General features: G+C 42.8%; 1 protein-coding gene across 1 annotated transcript in view; it reads right to left on the bottom strand.

The window, feature by feature from the left end:
* Positions 1-16,209, bottom strand: part of ROR1 (receptor tyrosine kinase like orphan receptor 1) — a gene marked incomplete at its 3' end in the record, with an annotated part of 53,848 nt that overhangs the window by 11,427 nt on the left and 26,212 nt on the right. Inside the window, exon 4 of the mRNA XM_082002836.1 lies at positions 1,063-1,190. Within this exon, the coding sequence (XP_081858962.1) occupies positions 1,063-1,190 (128 nt within the window). The remainder of the gene's footprint in view (positions 1-1,062; positions 1,191-16,209) is intronic.

The following is a 16,209-nucleotide window of genomic DNA, read 5'->3' as shown; positions in this document are numbered from 1 at the left end:
GCCTTCCAAAAATACAAAGCACTAATTACATTAAAAGTTATTAACAATGCTGATTTTGCTGACAGAAAAAGTACATCTGGTTTTCAACACGGGATTAATGTTACGCATGTCACCAACCCCCCAAACCTAATTATAGGGGTTTTTTCCCCAAAAATAATTTATAATGTTTGCAAAGTCATGTAATATTTGGATGCCTTTTGCCCAACAGGTGAAAACCAAAGGTCCTGCAGGGTGCCAGTACCAGTACCTTCGTGGAAGATGACGGCTTTCGTAATATCCCAAATGACTTTTCAAACAAAATGGTGTGAGATTATGAACCGTTGGCTGTATAGAAACCATTGGCCTTTCGTGTGAGCAATGCAAAAGCCTTTTTCACAATGCTGACAGTGTTTGGAGACAAAGGAAGAACACTCTAGGGGGAAGAGAAATTTGGAATATTCTGACAGCAAGAGAAAATCTGAATATAGAGAAGATGATTACCGTGGCTAGGATCTGGCCAAGGTTAATTTACATAAAAATCAGAGAAGTATCACGATATCTATGAGGCCTCAGTTTGAATTCAGCATGCCCATCAGCACAGCATCTCCCACAAAAATGATGAAAATGGTTCTTTACTAAATCTAAAGGAAAAACACTACCTGCTGGATTATTTATGCAGCTCTTCCAGCACCTAAATGATCTCAACCATGTAAAAATCAGCTAAGTCTGGTCTCCCTTCGCTTTTAAAATCTGCTTGGGTAACAGCAGCACAAAGTGGCCTGGCTATCAGACTCCCAGAAGCTGTGATTACACAGCCCCTTCTCCTTCGAAAATAATTTTTTAGTTTATTTTGGGGCAGCTGGATGAGCAGAGACATGAAGGCTGCTCAGATCGTCACTCTTCAGATGACTCCCTCCACCGACGCCGCACAACACAGGAGTCCCGGGCGAGCTTTGTGGTGGGAAGCTCACAGCAAGAGAGGATAAAGAGTAAATAAAAATAGCATTGCAGTTTCTAAAATTCTAGCAGCTTTTTGGGAAAAGACAGCTTTGCGGGGAAGAAGCAAGTACATTTTTTACCCACCTGTAATCTGATTTTCTATTTCACCTTGCATGTGCAAAGACTCCATATAAATGGTTCGATTTCCGATAAATCGTGCACAAGCAATCCCCCTGTAGGGCTGGCAAAAACCGTCCTCTTCATACTCGTCACTGAAATCGGTCATAAACACAAAAGGGTGAAACATTTCACATGCGACTTTGCGACAAAACGTCACTGCAGGGAGCTGGCACTTGTATTATTAGAGGCCGACGCGAGGGGCTTGCTGCGTTTGTCTCGCACTCCGCGATTCGTTCTGGGTGACGCTCACCCAGCGCAGGAGCCCACATGCCGCCTTCCCCTCCGTTCACAGCCTGTGATAAGGGATTATATGGTCTTTAGGTAGCGCGGGGGGCACGGCACGGGCTTTGTGCCCTGGATGATTTTAACCTTAAAGGATTCCCACACTGCTGCAGGTAGTTTTCAGTACCTCACAAATGAGCCCGAAGTGAATCTGAGGACTGTATCCTTACATTCAGTAAGATCTTGAATATTTATTTTTTAAAAAAACTTCATCTGCCTGGTAAAAACAGGTAGTGGCATTTCAGATTAGACAGAATATGCATTAATGTCGTATGAAATGAATGCTTTTTGCATGAGGGGGAAGGCTGCATTCAGGAATACACCCAGCCTGGATTAGAAGAGAAAACATAAACTGCCTGAAAAAAAAGATTTATGCTTATTTAAAGCAGCTAACATGCTGTTTTCTATTTTTGAACCAACTTGTACTTAATATTGATAAACACAGTAGGAAGAGTCATGCTAGCAGAGACAGAATTTAAAGTGTATATAGAAAAGCAAACCACTCCCAGCACTGATACCCTTGAAATAGGAAATGTTTCTTCAATCTTCTCTGAGTGTGGTAACAGTTATTGCTAAAACAGAACCAAAGCTAAGACAGGAGTTAAATAGACAGATTTCTTTCATTAGGTGCTTTGTTTTATGCAATAAAAGAGACATTTAATACATAAATCCAGATGTGAAATTATTTGCCAATATTCTTCAAACAAAGCAAAGAAAGGAAATTACTAAACCTCTGAAGGCCAGACCAGTCATTGCTTATTTTGAACAGATAATCAACAGCTAAGTGCTGGCACACAACAGATAGTTTTATGGATGTTTTGAGGAGGGGTTTGCATACGTGATCACCGAAACGCGCACCCAACTGCATGAATCAGCCCTTTGACTTTTTTGCTTTGTGAATCCAGTTGGAGATCTTTGGGACCCGTTTTCTGAAAAGGCAAACACCTCGGCTCTGCTGAGGCCCCGGCAAAGGCAGATGCCTAATGCAAATTTGCTAATAATTTCTTTGTTATTCTGCTGGTACCCCTCCAAAGTAGCTACTATATGGCTCTCAAGTTAGGAAAAATGATATTGGAATATCCCTAAGCGTGATCACAGCTGGGTAGGCAACAGGTTACTTTCTTTGTGTGCTTTTTTTTTGGCAGAATTCATCCTCCCCCAGATGCGAAAGCCTAGCAGCGGAATCAGACTATGCCATTAACAGGGAAAAATCAGAGCTTTTTTAATCAACTCTGCCATTAAGTTTAACAAAAGACACTTTTATCCCCTCCTCAAGACCTTGGCTGTGAGAGCTTGGAAATGCAAATCACATTTAGCCTCTTTGAAGTCACCCTTTCATTGTGTGCATGGCTTAGAGCAAGCGGCCAGCCTGCAGCCGGGCGCCCCAGCGCCCTGTCACAGCGGCCAGGGCGAGCTAATGGGATTAGCGGGAAGAAGTGGTAGGATCGCCTTCCAAGACACCCCGAACATCTCCCGGCACTCCTCAGCTACCAGCTCCACAGCACCGTCCCAGGATTCACACAGCGCTGTTTTCCAGTTCACAGGGAGAAGCCAGACACCATGAATTAACTGCAGTAATTTATGACTGCGAAGACAGGGGGGTGGGGAAGAGGGATGGTAGAGGTGGAAACTCCTTCCACAGACATCTCGCATCAATTGAGAAATCAACGGGAAGGGGTCCAGGCTTCATTGGATGATGGTCCCAAGATGTTCCCAAGTACATTGAAAACTGGATTGCAAAAGCGCAACCTTCAAACTGCCAATTAAATTCTTCATTAACTAGAGCGATGGTAGGCTGAGATGCCTCAGATAATGGATGCTACCCAGCCAACACAGATACTGAGATGTAAACAGAGACATACAACCACATCCATGTGTTTCTGCATAGAGTTGTCTCTGGCGAAAATATTTTTAGTCTGTTGGTTCTTGAAGAGAAGACAAAACAGCTGAAACAGCTGAAACCTCAGCCGAAAAACCACAACAGCTACTGCAGGCTCTGAAGGTCCGTTCTCATAGAATCACAAAATCATTAAGGTTGGAAAAGACCTCTAAGATCATCAAGTCCTACTGTCAACCCAACACCACCATGCCCACTAAACCATGCCCCAAAGTGCATGTTTTTTGAACACCTCCAGTGATGGTGACTCCACCACCTCCCTGGGCAGCCTGTTCCAATGCTTGACCACTCTTTCTTATAAATTGCCCAATAGGATATAGTTTATTATTAATTTATTATTTATTATAATTTATTATGGAATTTAATGCAGGGACTACACCTAACAGCAACTGCTCTTGAAGGTGATCAAGCATTGCAATTTAAGCACACAACTAGATAGAGAAGACAATAGCAGGAGCAATGCAATTAACATATTAACAAAGCAAACTCACCTCACTCTGAGGCTCACCTTTGAACTAAAGAGGATTTAACTGCAACAGCTGCACATAGCAAGGATTACAGGTGAGCAGGGACACCAGTTTACCTGGATGGAAATGCCCCAAGGAGCAGGATTTTGGAGGTAATCTCAGAAGGTGACTATTAGAGTAAAGAGGAGAACCTGGATGCCACCACCTCTGCCCCGGGGCTGCATGCCAGCCTTGAATTCACAGAGGTAAAACATGAGATTAGTAGCTCAAATGGAGCAGGCACTACTTTGAATTGTTTTGGAAATCAGCTCCATAACGGGGCAGAAGGATAAACTGAATGAAAGGAATAGGAGCATCAGAGTACGACAGAATTAGCCAGGTCGCTGGAGCATGGTGAGAAGGAAGGGAAGTACTGGGCCGTGTGAGGTTCATCTATTGCTCCTGACAGCTATCAGGAGCTCAAGATGGGAGCTCCCACAACAGGAGTCCTGAACATAGGCTGGTAACATGTCATTGTGGTGAAGTTATTGGCACTTGCTCATCAATGAACAAGTGGCCAGGTCTCACTCGCTGGCTCCGTTTCCACATCATCCTTTGTCCGCCGTTCAGGGTCACACAAAATCCCCTCTTGCCTCTGCATTTCTTCATGATGTCCTTTCCCCTCCCTCACTCCTGCAGCTCCTTTCTATGAGAAGGCTCAGTGTGGAGATGTTTATATCTAATATTTAGGGCCTACCTGGGCAACCCTTTGGTCCTTGACGTGCAACCGAAGCTGTACCCAGCAATATCCGGGGCAACCCTGGAGACAACGCTGCGGCCAATGCAGCTGCAACTCTGCCAGACAGATACTCCCTGAGCCGCTGCTCCCCACAATACAGTGTTTTTGGGGATCGCCACCAGCTCTCCATCTAAGATCATTTCCCGCTGAACAGATTACTGCCGAGGCTGAACACCCTCTGCTCACCAGACGTTTCATCCAAAACCAGAGCCGTAGCCTGACACGGAGCCCACAATAGCATGCAGAGCTCCTACACAGCTTAAACACATTCCCCACCTCCTGCTGCCAACTGGCAGCCGCTTTGGCGGCTGGCTTTAAAACACAGCTATCGGTTTCTTGGGATCAAGGCTAAGATCGACAGTTCCTTTTACATAATTCACATTTTGCATACCTCACATGCTTTTTGTAAGCAAATCACAGCATCACTGCTCAACTGTGTACGCGCTTCATGGTCCTGATCTGATTCTACCCAAAGAGAAAGGATGGGTCCCTTTGGCTCAAACAGGAGGTAAATTTGGCCTGATTCAGCAATTAATGTGTTAAAATTCACAGGCAAGCTGAAGTCCTAATGAAATGGAAGTCAATCTAAGCCCACAGGCATTGCTGACTGGGGATGGACTTAATCACTTGTGCAAATTCTGCGCTGACCTAGAGAGGTAAGCATTCAGCAGGTGAAACCCGCGGACGCCAGCTTGTGGGAGCAACTTCAGCACTACGCACAGTTTTCGGGGTCTGGGTGCTGCCCCTCAACTGACTCGCGCTTTTTCTGCTGCCTGCACCCCGCAAAGCCCTGGTGACCAGAGAAGACTACACAAGAAAAAGGAAAGCGCTAGGTTTTAATCACCAACAGATGATACAGCGCTGTAGTGTTTTAAGATTATTACTTTTCAGGTTTGGTTTCCACTCTGTTTTCTGTTTGGGTCTTTAAATACTTTTCTAGCATGGATGTTTATATTGGAGCTTGCCCACTGCTTTTAGAGCCCGCTGCAGTTCCCCCTGCGACAATACTTCTGGTTTCATGTAATAATAGTACCATGGATTAAATTTACACTAGACTCAGGTTCTTTAGGTATTTGATTGCACAAAGTTTAAGGACCGAGTAAGAGCTTCGAAGGGTGTCCACACCAATTCACTAACGTAATCTGACCTAACCTAGAGCCTGCAACAACACAGGATGCACTGGATCTTCACGCAGCCCAGACTTGACTAGCATCTTTCTTTCTACAGATTACAGAGGCTGCATAGAAAGATCAGCACCGTAACAAGGTACTTCATGTCTCTCTGGGTACATCTGAATATGAGTAAGCGCCCGTATGAGTAAAAGGACCCTGTCCTTTACATAGAGTTTAAGATAGCAAAAGTCTCAACCAGGGTCACCTAGACACAGCCAGAAGCAGACACCAAGTCACAGCACACAAAAAAATCTGCAAATTGACAAAGAGTTCACTGTCACCGCTTGGGTTCATTTTCCCCTTTTTAATTTTCTTCTGTTTTGTGCTAGCAATATTTACATCTGTCAACCCTGGGTCACCAGCAGCTTTTCCCATACTGAAATGGTAACAAAATAATAAACCAACCCCAAACCAAACAACGGCCAGTGCAAGTTCATGCTTCTCCTCCTTTCCTTTGCTTCTCACTCAGATCCTCCCAATGGCTTTCTCCATGTTACCTAAGTGCACAGCAAGATCCTTCTCTTCTGTCCAGGATATTCTCTTTCACCCCATCTGACTTGGGCATACTAAAGAAATAAACATGAAAGCAAAAGAGTGTTTACAGCTCCACATGCAAAGGTCTTAATGGTGAATGAGAAAGCACACTCACAAAAGGCAGAGCGGTTTGAGACCCGAACACCATCCATCCCTGTGTCCCGCACCACTGCGGCACCGCTGCGGTGTCGAAATGCAGGGGTGCTTCGTACGTGCGACGGAGGTGCTGCTCTCTGTAAAGGTTACCCCGTTACTGATGTCTGCCGCTTCCTGCACGCCGCAAACGCCCTGGCCCTTTTCCAGGTGAATGCAGTAGCAGCAACAGGCAGCAGGACTGAGCACAGCAGGCACTCCCGAGACAGCAATTCATTAATAGAAGCTCCCCAGAGCTGCTGTTTCTCCTGGGAGTTACAGCAGTGCATAAAATGTGAAAGGAAAGGAAGAGAGCACCAAAATCTCTGACTTTGCACTGGGATCCCAGAGGAGGTAGTCACACGGGCTGTAGCTGGAGAGATCTCTTCATCTCATCTGCTCGTGGCGTGACGGCTCTGGCGAATCGAAAGGTTGATTTGCCGCCCGGCGCAGCGCCTTTCTGTTGCAGGCTGAAACCAGGGAGAATTTCTAATTGCCTCTGGCTTGAAACAGCAGCAGCTTTTTAGGCATCCCCATGCAAACCAGGCAAAGTAGCTTGCAGCAGTGGAAAAGCAGTAACAATCAGTTTGCGATTTATTTCTTACCAGCTCGCTCTAAATCTGGAGGGCCTGCACGGTACCCACCTCATCCAAAAGTGCCTCCGCAGTCCAGTTTCTAAATACAAACCATTTCTGCAAGATTCTCTGTCAAAGTCCACTTCCCAACATACTGCCTTTTTTTTGCCAGTCTTTTTCTAAATTACCAGAAATTGCCCGAATCTCAACAACGTTACCAGAAAATGTCAACGATGTGTTGGTGGGGTTTTTTTTTCGCTTTAGTTTAGCAAAAGCTTTGTAACCAGGCTTTAGCATGAGTTCACTCAGAAGTATTTAATAAGTTAGTAGAAAAACTGAACCTTGTGAGATCATGTTGTATTTATTTTTACAATATCCAATGTATTAAAAATACATATTCCACAGATGGTGTAACTGTGTGGTCATTTCTACCACACCCCATGGATTTCTTTCTTTCTTACTTCTTTTTTCCCCCTCCTTTTTTTTCTTTTGCCTTAAGAAGGATTTGAATTAGTACCCAACAAGAAAGAATCATAAACACAGGACTAATTTTGATATCTTGAGCAAAAATGTGCAACAGAGAGATGTAGGACAAGGCAAGACAAAGTCCCAAATGCTGTGAGTGTCCCAAGAGAAGAGGTAGGAGCATTGTTCTCCCTCCCAATGCCTATTCCAACAGCAGCCTGCTACGATATATACTTATGTGTCGGTCAGTTGGTTAGATGGAATCATTGGATTACCATTATTTTGGTAACCAAATCTCTAACTGACAGCAATGTGAACAGATGAGCGGACATAAAGGCAGTGAGGATTAAAAAAAGCAGCAGGTGAAAGGACATCGTAACATTCAGTGACACTGTAAGGCGGCCGTGTAAAGCCAGCACGGGATTAAGGTGTACATGCAAAGCCAGACTGATTTATGAAGATTAACCGAGCTGAAGAGCAAAAGCAAATAAATGCTGTATTATCGCTGAGATCTACCAAGTGAAGATGGACTATCTTTGGCTTGGTGTGAAGACTGTCCAGACATTTTTTTCACTTACAAAGTGAAAGGCATTTTGTCTTGCTTAAAAAAAAAAAAATTCTACCACAGCACTAAACTAGTCAGAGCTGTTTATCTAAATAATTTATATCCAACAGCAGAGTACTGACGGGAAAATTCAGCCAACATTGCCTAGTTCAGACAACCTAGCGCTTTATACCCTTCCCTTCCGAGGAAAAACTGCTGCTTGCTGCAGTGGGACAACAGAAGCGCGAGTGGACGGCTCAGCTCCCGTCACCCCGCCACAGCCGGGAGCCGCACGGCACCTGGGGAGACTCTTGTGCCCACTCAAGAGCTGCACCGAAAGGGTCCCGCTTAACACTTGAGTCATGCGCCTACAAATTTGCATTCCAAAACTGGGGTTATGGAGGGTGTTGCTTCAGGGTAGTTGAGTTCATAATGAATGCTGATAGGTGACAGCAGGGAGGGAAGAAACATGCTCTAGAAAACTTTGCAGTTAATTAAAAGGTGTATCAATAAATTATTTTTATTATTACGTATCCAATACACCCTTCTGTACATGCATTAATGATATATAAATTATTTGTACATTGTTAAATAAATTGTATTTTGTTCTGTACTCATGTTCAAGCTTCACACAGAATAAAATGAAAAGTTTTTACTTGGCAGATATCCCTTAAAGCAAACAGATGAATAATATTCTGTCATACTTTCCAAAGACCAAAACCCAGTTGCTTGTGCCTCCCTTTGAAAATGGGAACATATTGGCTCTGTTTCATAACAATATTTCAGAACTGTGAGGGCTGCATTTTATTTTGCAAAAAGAAGAGAATTGCCCAGACTTGCATGTCACTGTGTAATTTAAGGAAAAGTTCTGTGTAATATAAGCTCTTGCTGTTTTGACACCCATTTAAAGTCGCAGGGCAGCTAGGGTTTAAATGGTTCACTAGAAAAGCATAGGCATAAAATAAAAAATTAATAATGCTGTCCTTTGACATCATTACATTTACAGAGTCCCATAGCACCACTGATACACCTGGTTTAATAATAATAATAATAATAATAATAATAATAATAATAATAATAAATGATCTGCCTAAGTAACTACTTTACTTAGTCGTTATCTCACATCCTGACTGATAGCTGGTTTAACACGATGCCTCCAATCCACAGATGAATTAAAGCATCCAAAATTAATGTCAGTCTGGGCTGCTGTTTTGCACAGCTTAGCACGTGGGATGGCACTGAGTGGCCCAGGCCAGTGCTGAGGCCACATTATGGCCATTCTCCACTAAAAATGGGACAGACAAAACTCCCCGATCCCCCCAAAATCTTACAATTACCCAAAGATGTTGGTCTGAGCGTTTCTCAGGGCTGCATATCCTTGCACTCCCCTCCCCAGTCACTTCTCGTTAGAGGATTTTGGTGCTGAAAGGAGGCAGGTTTGTGCAGAGACATAAACATCACTGGTGAGAGCTGACATGTGTTTTCTACTAACCTCATCTGGGCAGCGCGGCAGCATCTACAGTTTTGGAAGCTTAATAAAATGCATCTCTCATGCAATTAATCCCTTGGCAAGGACGCACCAAAGCAATTACTGCATGTTTTTCTTTGTCATCATAAGAAAGTTTTACAGTGTCTCTATCAAAATGACTCATTTTGGGGAGGCAAAAGCTGCCTAGAAAAGGTGGCCATGAATTTGATCTAAATATTGACCAAAAATAAATTATCTGGGCTGTTAGCCTCTGAGATTCACTCTTTTTCTCCTCTTAAACATTTCCGAACAATCCCTTCCCCACCAAAACTCCTCCTGCAAAGTCAACAGGCATTCCTGCGAGCGAGGGCGCGAGCCGGCCACGCTTGCTCAGCAGCTGCAGCTGGTTAGGAAACAACCCTGGTAACAGCGTTTGGATCTTTCCTGGCAGATTTCTTACATCATTATTCAAGATGAACTGCAAATCATATGCTCATAGTTATGGAAATGGCAGGAAACTTCTTGCACTTATGTTTTGTTTGACAATGCTATTTTAAGGTTACGTTCGGAGGGCTGCTTCGTCCAAGTTTCTAGATGCAGAAGGAAAAAAAAGTAAAATGTTTTTGAAGAGCAGTCAAGCAGGAGAAGATTACAAGTGCTAAACGTTGCCTCTTCTATCAAACCTTTGTACCGCACAGAAAAACATGCTCCCTGATCCTGGATTCCCTCATGGAGCTGCAATGATCTCACACACACATTCCTTATCCACCTCTCATCAGGCATTAACCTTTAGATAAGGAGTTTCTGATGGAACGATCATCAGCTTCACCCCATAAATCAGCTGCAGTTGCTCTGCCCTGAGTGATACCAGACTCCTCCTCTGCCCCACTGGGGCTCACACCCTCGGTTTGATGGCCCTCGCGAGCGGATGGACAGGACCGGACTACGTCACATCCACATCCGTCTCTGTGCGGTGAGTGCGCAACCCTCAGGCACTGCACTGAGAAGCTGGACACAAAATAAGAGAGACAGGCAAAGGGAAGAGACTTCCTCTGTCTAAGCGCCTCGGCTCCATCCCTCAGATTTTTGTCCAAATCCCTAATAACTGGGACCTTTTTGAACACACGTTTTATGAGCAGCCTCAAAGTGTACTACAGCCTGACTGCCCCATCTCTATCAGCCACCCATGCCCAGCCATCACGGCTCGGTGCAGCTTTATTTGTACAAGTGGTATCAAGCCACCAGATCCAATGCAGCTCTCTAGTCAAACGCCTCACTGCTTTCAGATGCACAAAAAGTAGGGAAGTGACCTATTTCACCGGGAAGCTGATATTCCCCAGAGACCGTTCTCCATCTGTAGCATTACCATACAGGAGAATTACACCAGGTTTGCTTGGTGCTGCATGAGGCTGGCACTTTTTGACATAGGAAGGGGAGAACAACGCACCTTTCTGCCTCTCTGGGGTCTGCCGGGAGGATACACATAGGGCTACAAACAGGTCGTATCTAAGTACATAGTTAGATTGTCTTCAGTCTCTAGTCAGATAAAAATCCCCACTACTAAGGAATTTATTCGTTAGTCACGTGAAGTTATGGTGGTTGTTTAGATTTCATTGAGCAATTAAGTAAGTTGCAGATTATTTTGTGCGTCTCCCCCACAAATTTGATCCCCGCCCCCATAATTTAGAGAAAAGTGCACCTCTGTGATGTATTAAAAAAAGAAACTTTAAATATAAGAGAAATACAGTCAGGGTTGAGACACCTTTCAAATGGCTTGATTTGGCCATTAAGAGCTTTATTCCCAAATATTTTACTGCCTCTCTGCAGGCATAATGGCGCCTCAGAGAAAGAGTTCATGCAACTGATACCACTTGAGAAGGTCTCTTTACACCAAAAGCGTGGCATAACCAGGCTTTAATGCATAAGAGGCTGGGTCCTCCGAGGAGCATCGGTGTCAGAAAACAGCAGGGACAAGGGTACTTTGAACCCCTGTGATTAGAAGAGGGTGAGAATAATAACAAGGTGTTAAGTAACACCTTTCTGTTTGCCTTACATTAAATCTCTTTTGTCAGATGTCCTTTTTTTAAGGAAAAATTAACATTTTACATTTTCCAGTTAGCATTGCTAATGATTCCTGTCTCTCTCACAACTGCTTATTCATTGCTGACGACTGAAACTGCTCAAGTGTTCAGCTAAAGAGCTTTTGCTTGCTACTGTATGACATGCACCTACTTTTGCAACAGGATAAAGTCTTCTGGAATACACGAGAAATAACACACATTCATAACTGGGAACATCAAAGCCAAAAACATCTAATCTAGTGCGAAAGACAATTTTTTACACCGTTAACACACAGACTATTTAAATAACATGGAAAGTATCTTCATTTTTAAGCTATTTTTCCATCCTATGCATTTCTTTCTTTCTCTCCTATGGAAGGACACCCAAACTTCCCATTCCCCAGCAACATGTCTTAAAGACCTGGTTTATTCCCTGATAAAACTATTGCAGATTGTTTCTTGTCCGGGAGGCAATATCCTGCTCCTTCCTGGGCCTCAGCACACTGCAAATACAGCTTTGAACTATTTCTAACCGACACAAAAGCTTGTAAGCACCAAGAGTCAATATTGAGCATTACAAAATGAGTTTCAGGACTTCTGCATCCCATTTTATCTCTCCCTAACTCTTTCCTGCTTTACCTTATTTTCTGAAGTCACAGCTTTATTTCTGCTCCTCCTCCCTCCCCTCTCCTTCCTTCTAACATTTAATTTGTCTTATGTGACTCAAATAGGTCTTTCTTCTGGTGACCTAATATTTTAACCTTAAGCATGATGAAAAACAGACTTCACAAATCTGACACTTGAATTAAAAGTGAAACACATGCCTCAGCACAAGTTAATTAAAAATAATACGTATAATGTTAGCTTGTTTAAACTATTATTTGACCAAAAATTTGCACCCATCAATAACTACTATAGTCCACAATTGCTACAAAAATAACAGTAACCACCATAAGCTCAAACTCACTGCAAAAATTAGCTATGCTACTTCTCCTTTTATTTAACAAAAGGTTTCAAAGATCCTGCCAAAGCTGCTGAGCTGAATTGCCGAGCTCTACCCAACGAGATGCTGGAGCACACAGCGTGCGCGAGGGCTGTCTGAAGACGGGTGCACGGGCACAGACTTCAGCATAGCGGTACCCGAGCACGAGCCCTGTAACCTGCTCAGCTTTTTGCATTGCTGTTAGGTGCCCCAGTATTAAGTCAGATACCAATAATTAGTTATAGATAACTAATTTTACAAGCATGTAGCCTTGTTCGTCTCCATGTGGTTGCCCTGATGGGAGAGGCTAGGCACTACAAAGTGAGGAGAGTGAGTGAAGAGCAAATACATGGAAAAAGATGTTCAGGAATTCCAGACTCCTTTAACAAACTAGTGGAAAATATATTTTTCTAAACGGCCTTCCTAGGAATTATGTCAAGGTAGGAATACAGTGGTTTTCTCCACTGATGGGCAGCCTGGGGGTTGCTGGGTTTATGAGAATAATACTCATACATCGGCCGGGGGTACCTGGTAAGTCCAAAACAGTTTTAAGCAGTTCGTCTTATTGAAATAGTTGGTCAAGTTTAGCAACTGTGAAAACATTTAAAGTTCACATAACTTGCAGGTCTCTCATAAATTCTGCTCCTGACAGACACACATAAATAGACGCTCCTCAGCCGGGAACGGGCAGTCTGCTTTAAAAGGTATCATGAGTTATATTAAACTGAGAATGTCTCGTGAAAAAGATTGCTTTTGAGATAAGAAACTCATTCTTAAGACAACAAACATGACTGAAAATATGCTTTAGTGAAAATTAAGATCTGTCCATCCATTCCCTAATGGTAATCGGATAAGGCACGGAGAACTTCTTTGTTTTCTTTAAAAGCATTTTGCCTCTCTACATAGGCTGCACAGACCAGCATGAAGCAACCACACTTCAGCAACCACCTTGGGACCAAAATACTCATAGTTTGGTTAGCCTTGAGAAGGATGCCTAGCCCTAAAGTCTGAAAATCATGATTTGAAGGAAGAACTGTGTAAAAATGGCAGCTTTCTACTCAGAAATGGGCCAAATCCCCTTCCAAAACTGTTGTTCCTAAAAAAAAGGCAGTCACTGCCTTTTCCTCCTGCTACCCGAAGAGTGAATATGTTGCAACACACCTTCCTGCCTGTTTTCTGGCAACAGCATTAACAGAATTATTAAGTAAATTCTGACTTCTGTTTTTTGGTTGGCTTTTTTGTTGCTGTTAGTGTGGTGAATAAAGATGGAAACATCTAATTTTGCAAGGTCCGCCAGTTTGAAACACTGCACGCTCAAAGCATTTGAGGAACTCAAAGAAAAGCCCAGCTTGTTTGTGGTAAGGTGTTTGTAGAAAACATGTAAGATAATGACACATTGCAGCTGATTTACAGCCAGTAATTGGTATTCAAGGTGAAAAAAACATTTTCTGCCCCTCATAACTGTGTTTTTTATGGTTCAAGCAGCAGAAGAAGGAAAAGGTACGTATTTTTCTGGACTTCTCCAGGTTTGCAGGATATGCAACTTATTGGTACTTACCAACAAATCAAACTATTCCAATTCCTTTATTCAGTTTTATTTTATTATTCCAGTGTGTCAGCAACTGAGAATAGTAAGTTGATCAAATTTTGCATTAGACGTAATTATGGGTGTCTCCGTGAACGGATCACAAATTCCTAAGACACTTTACACGTGATTACTTGTGTATATTCAGGGTACTTGTAACATCCGGCTGTACCGTTTCTCAATAAGAAAGCGCAGCCGTGTCTGCCAGACTTCCTACCTGTCTCAGTATGGCATGGTGGGCTGAGGTGAGTGACACCGAAATTTTAGCCGTAATTCTGAAATTAATTGGTATTGATAAGGTTATATACGTGTTATGTATTATATTAATGCATTCCCTCACTGGAAAAATATTATTTAAGATAATAGAACTGTTCCTACAACCTTGTTTCAGTAACGCCTGTCCTGGCATACTTTCGCAGTTGCACTTTATCAAATCTAAAAGCTGGTTTATATCTCTAAGTGAAATGCTGGTTCGTATCAATACTAACTCTTATCGTGGTCTGGTAATATAAAACATGTATTTTACAACTGCATTAAAAAATTAAATGAGGATTAAGCCAAACACCATTTAAAAAGGCATGCACACATACCATCTATGCAGCAAAGCGATTTACGCACAGTGTGTGTGAGATGAAAATGAAAGGAAACGCTGGTATTTATATCCCATTGCTCCTTTTATCCAGCTGAGAAAATTTATTTTGGCAAAACCACGACTGCCTATTTTGTCTTACAAAAACGCCTTATTTGCCAAGCATGAAGTAACATTCCTGTGTTATTCACACGGAGGAAAAATACGGAGCAGCTCCACAGAAACCTGTGGAGCTCCTCTGGGTTTATCCCCATACAATTGAGATTAGACTGAAACAGTTGCAGCTCCTAATGCAAGTATTCCCCCAAACACAGCTCCCAGTGCAAAGCAAACATTCTCCACATCATTCCTTCAGATTTATCATTGCTAAAATAATATTTTCTCTCATTATCTTTTGTTCCTTTCAAATCTGCAAAAGACAGTACACTCACGGAAGACCAAATTCTCATCTGCAACGTGTGCCTGAGCTAATTTGCATCTATTGAGGAGGGAAAACTGATAATACCGATTTTAAATAAATCCTAAAATTTGCCATGAGATGCTAAAATTGCAGAAGGAGATTTCTGAAACTAGCATAGCTGCAAACAGTAAAGAAAAGGCTTTTACTATGCTTTAAAGTCCAAGATTAAGAGATTCTGCTATAATTCGTATTTGTTTCTCCGAAACGGGAAATGGTGGAGCTGTCAACAATAACGCAGAGAAAATGCATTTATTTATTTATCATATAAATACAACAAAATAGCTTCTATTCCAAAAGCAACTGAAGCAGACATTAGATAGCACCTACTAACATCAGATCTTTTAAACACAGGTGGGTAGAGACAGCTTGCATCCAAGAATTGTAAAAGACAATGTCTCCATGATCTCTCATGGCTGTCGATTTAACCAACTGCCTGACAGCCCTGGGGTTGCCAGTTTGCACACCGTGGAAAGACCCCAGTGACTCCACGCCTGCCAGCCTTACGCCGTCCAAGACAAAACAGTGCAATGGCTGAAATGAAGCCCAAACACCAGAGGATGTGAGGCAGTACCGGAGCCGGTGGCAATTCCCACGAGCTTACGGAAAAGAGACCTCACAGACGCACTTTGGCAAAGTGAAGAGTTGGGTTGTAAAGATAACGATGTTTGTACATTTAGAATCTTATAAAGGCACTTGACTTGACACAGCACAAGCATGTTCAGAAGTTAAAGACAGATAAAACCAATGTGACATTTCTTTTTTTTTTTTTTTCCCCCAGGGATGTGCTCCAGTTAATTCAAAACCATCGGATTTGGAACATAACATACCCGAGAGAAAGTACTACAGCCTGTGCTGTCCCCAGGATGCTTAGATGGAGAACTGCAAGGGCCTCTTTTCACCTCTAAATCCTCCAAATCTCCAAATTAGCTGTGAACCTTGAAAGGAGATCAGCTTGCAAAGTGTTCTTGCTGTTAATTGCCAGGCAGAACTGTGGCAAAAGAATGTGTCCATTCATCTCAAGCAAAATCAGGACTGAGAGAAAATGTATTTATTTAAAGTAAATTTTCTGACATGAGAAATTTGTCTGGAAAACTGTGACAGGGTCACATTTGTGATTAATT

The sequence above is a fragment of the Phaethon aethereus genome (genome assembly GCF_964289735.1).
Source record: "Phaethon aethereus genome assembly, chromosome: 8".
Taxonomy (NCBI): Eukaryota; Metazoa; Chordata; class Aves; order Phaethontiformes; family Phaethontidae; genus Phaethon; species Phaethon aethereus.
The sequence above is the reverse complement of the archived record's forward strand: the minus strand, read 5'-3'. Positions and strand labels throughout refer to the sequence as shown.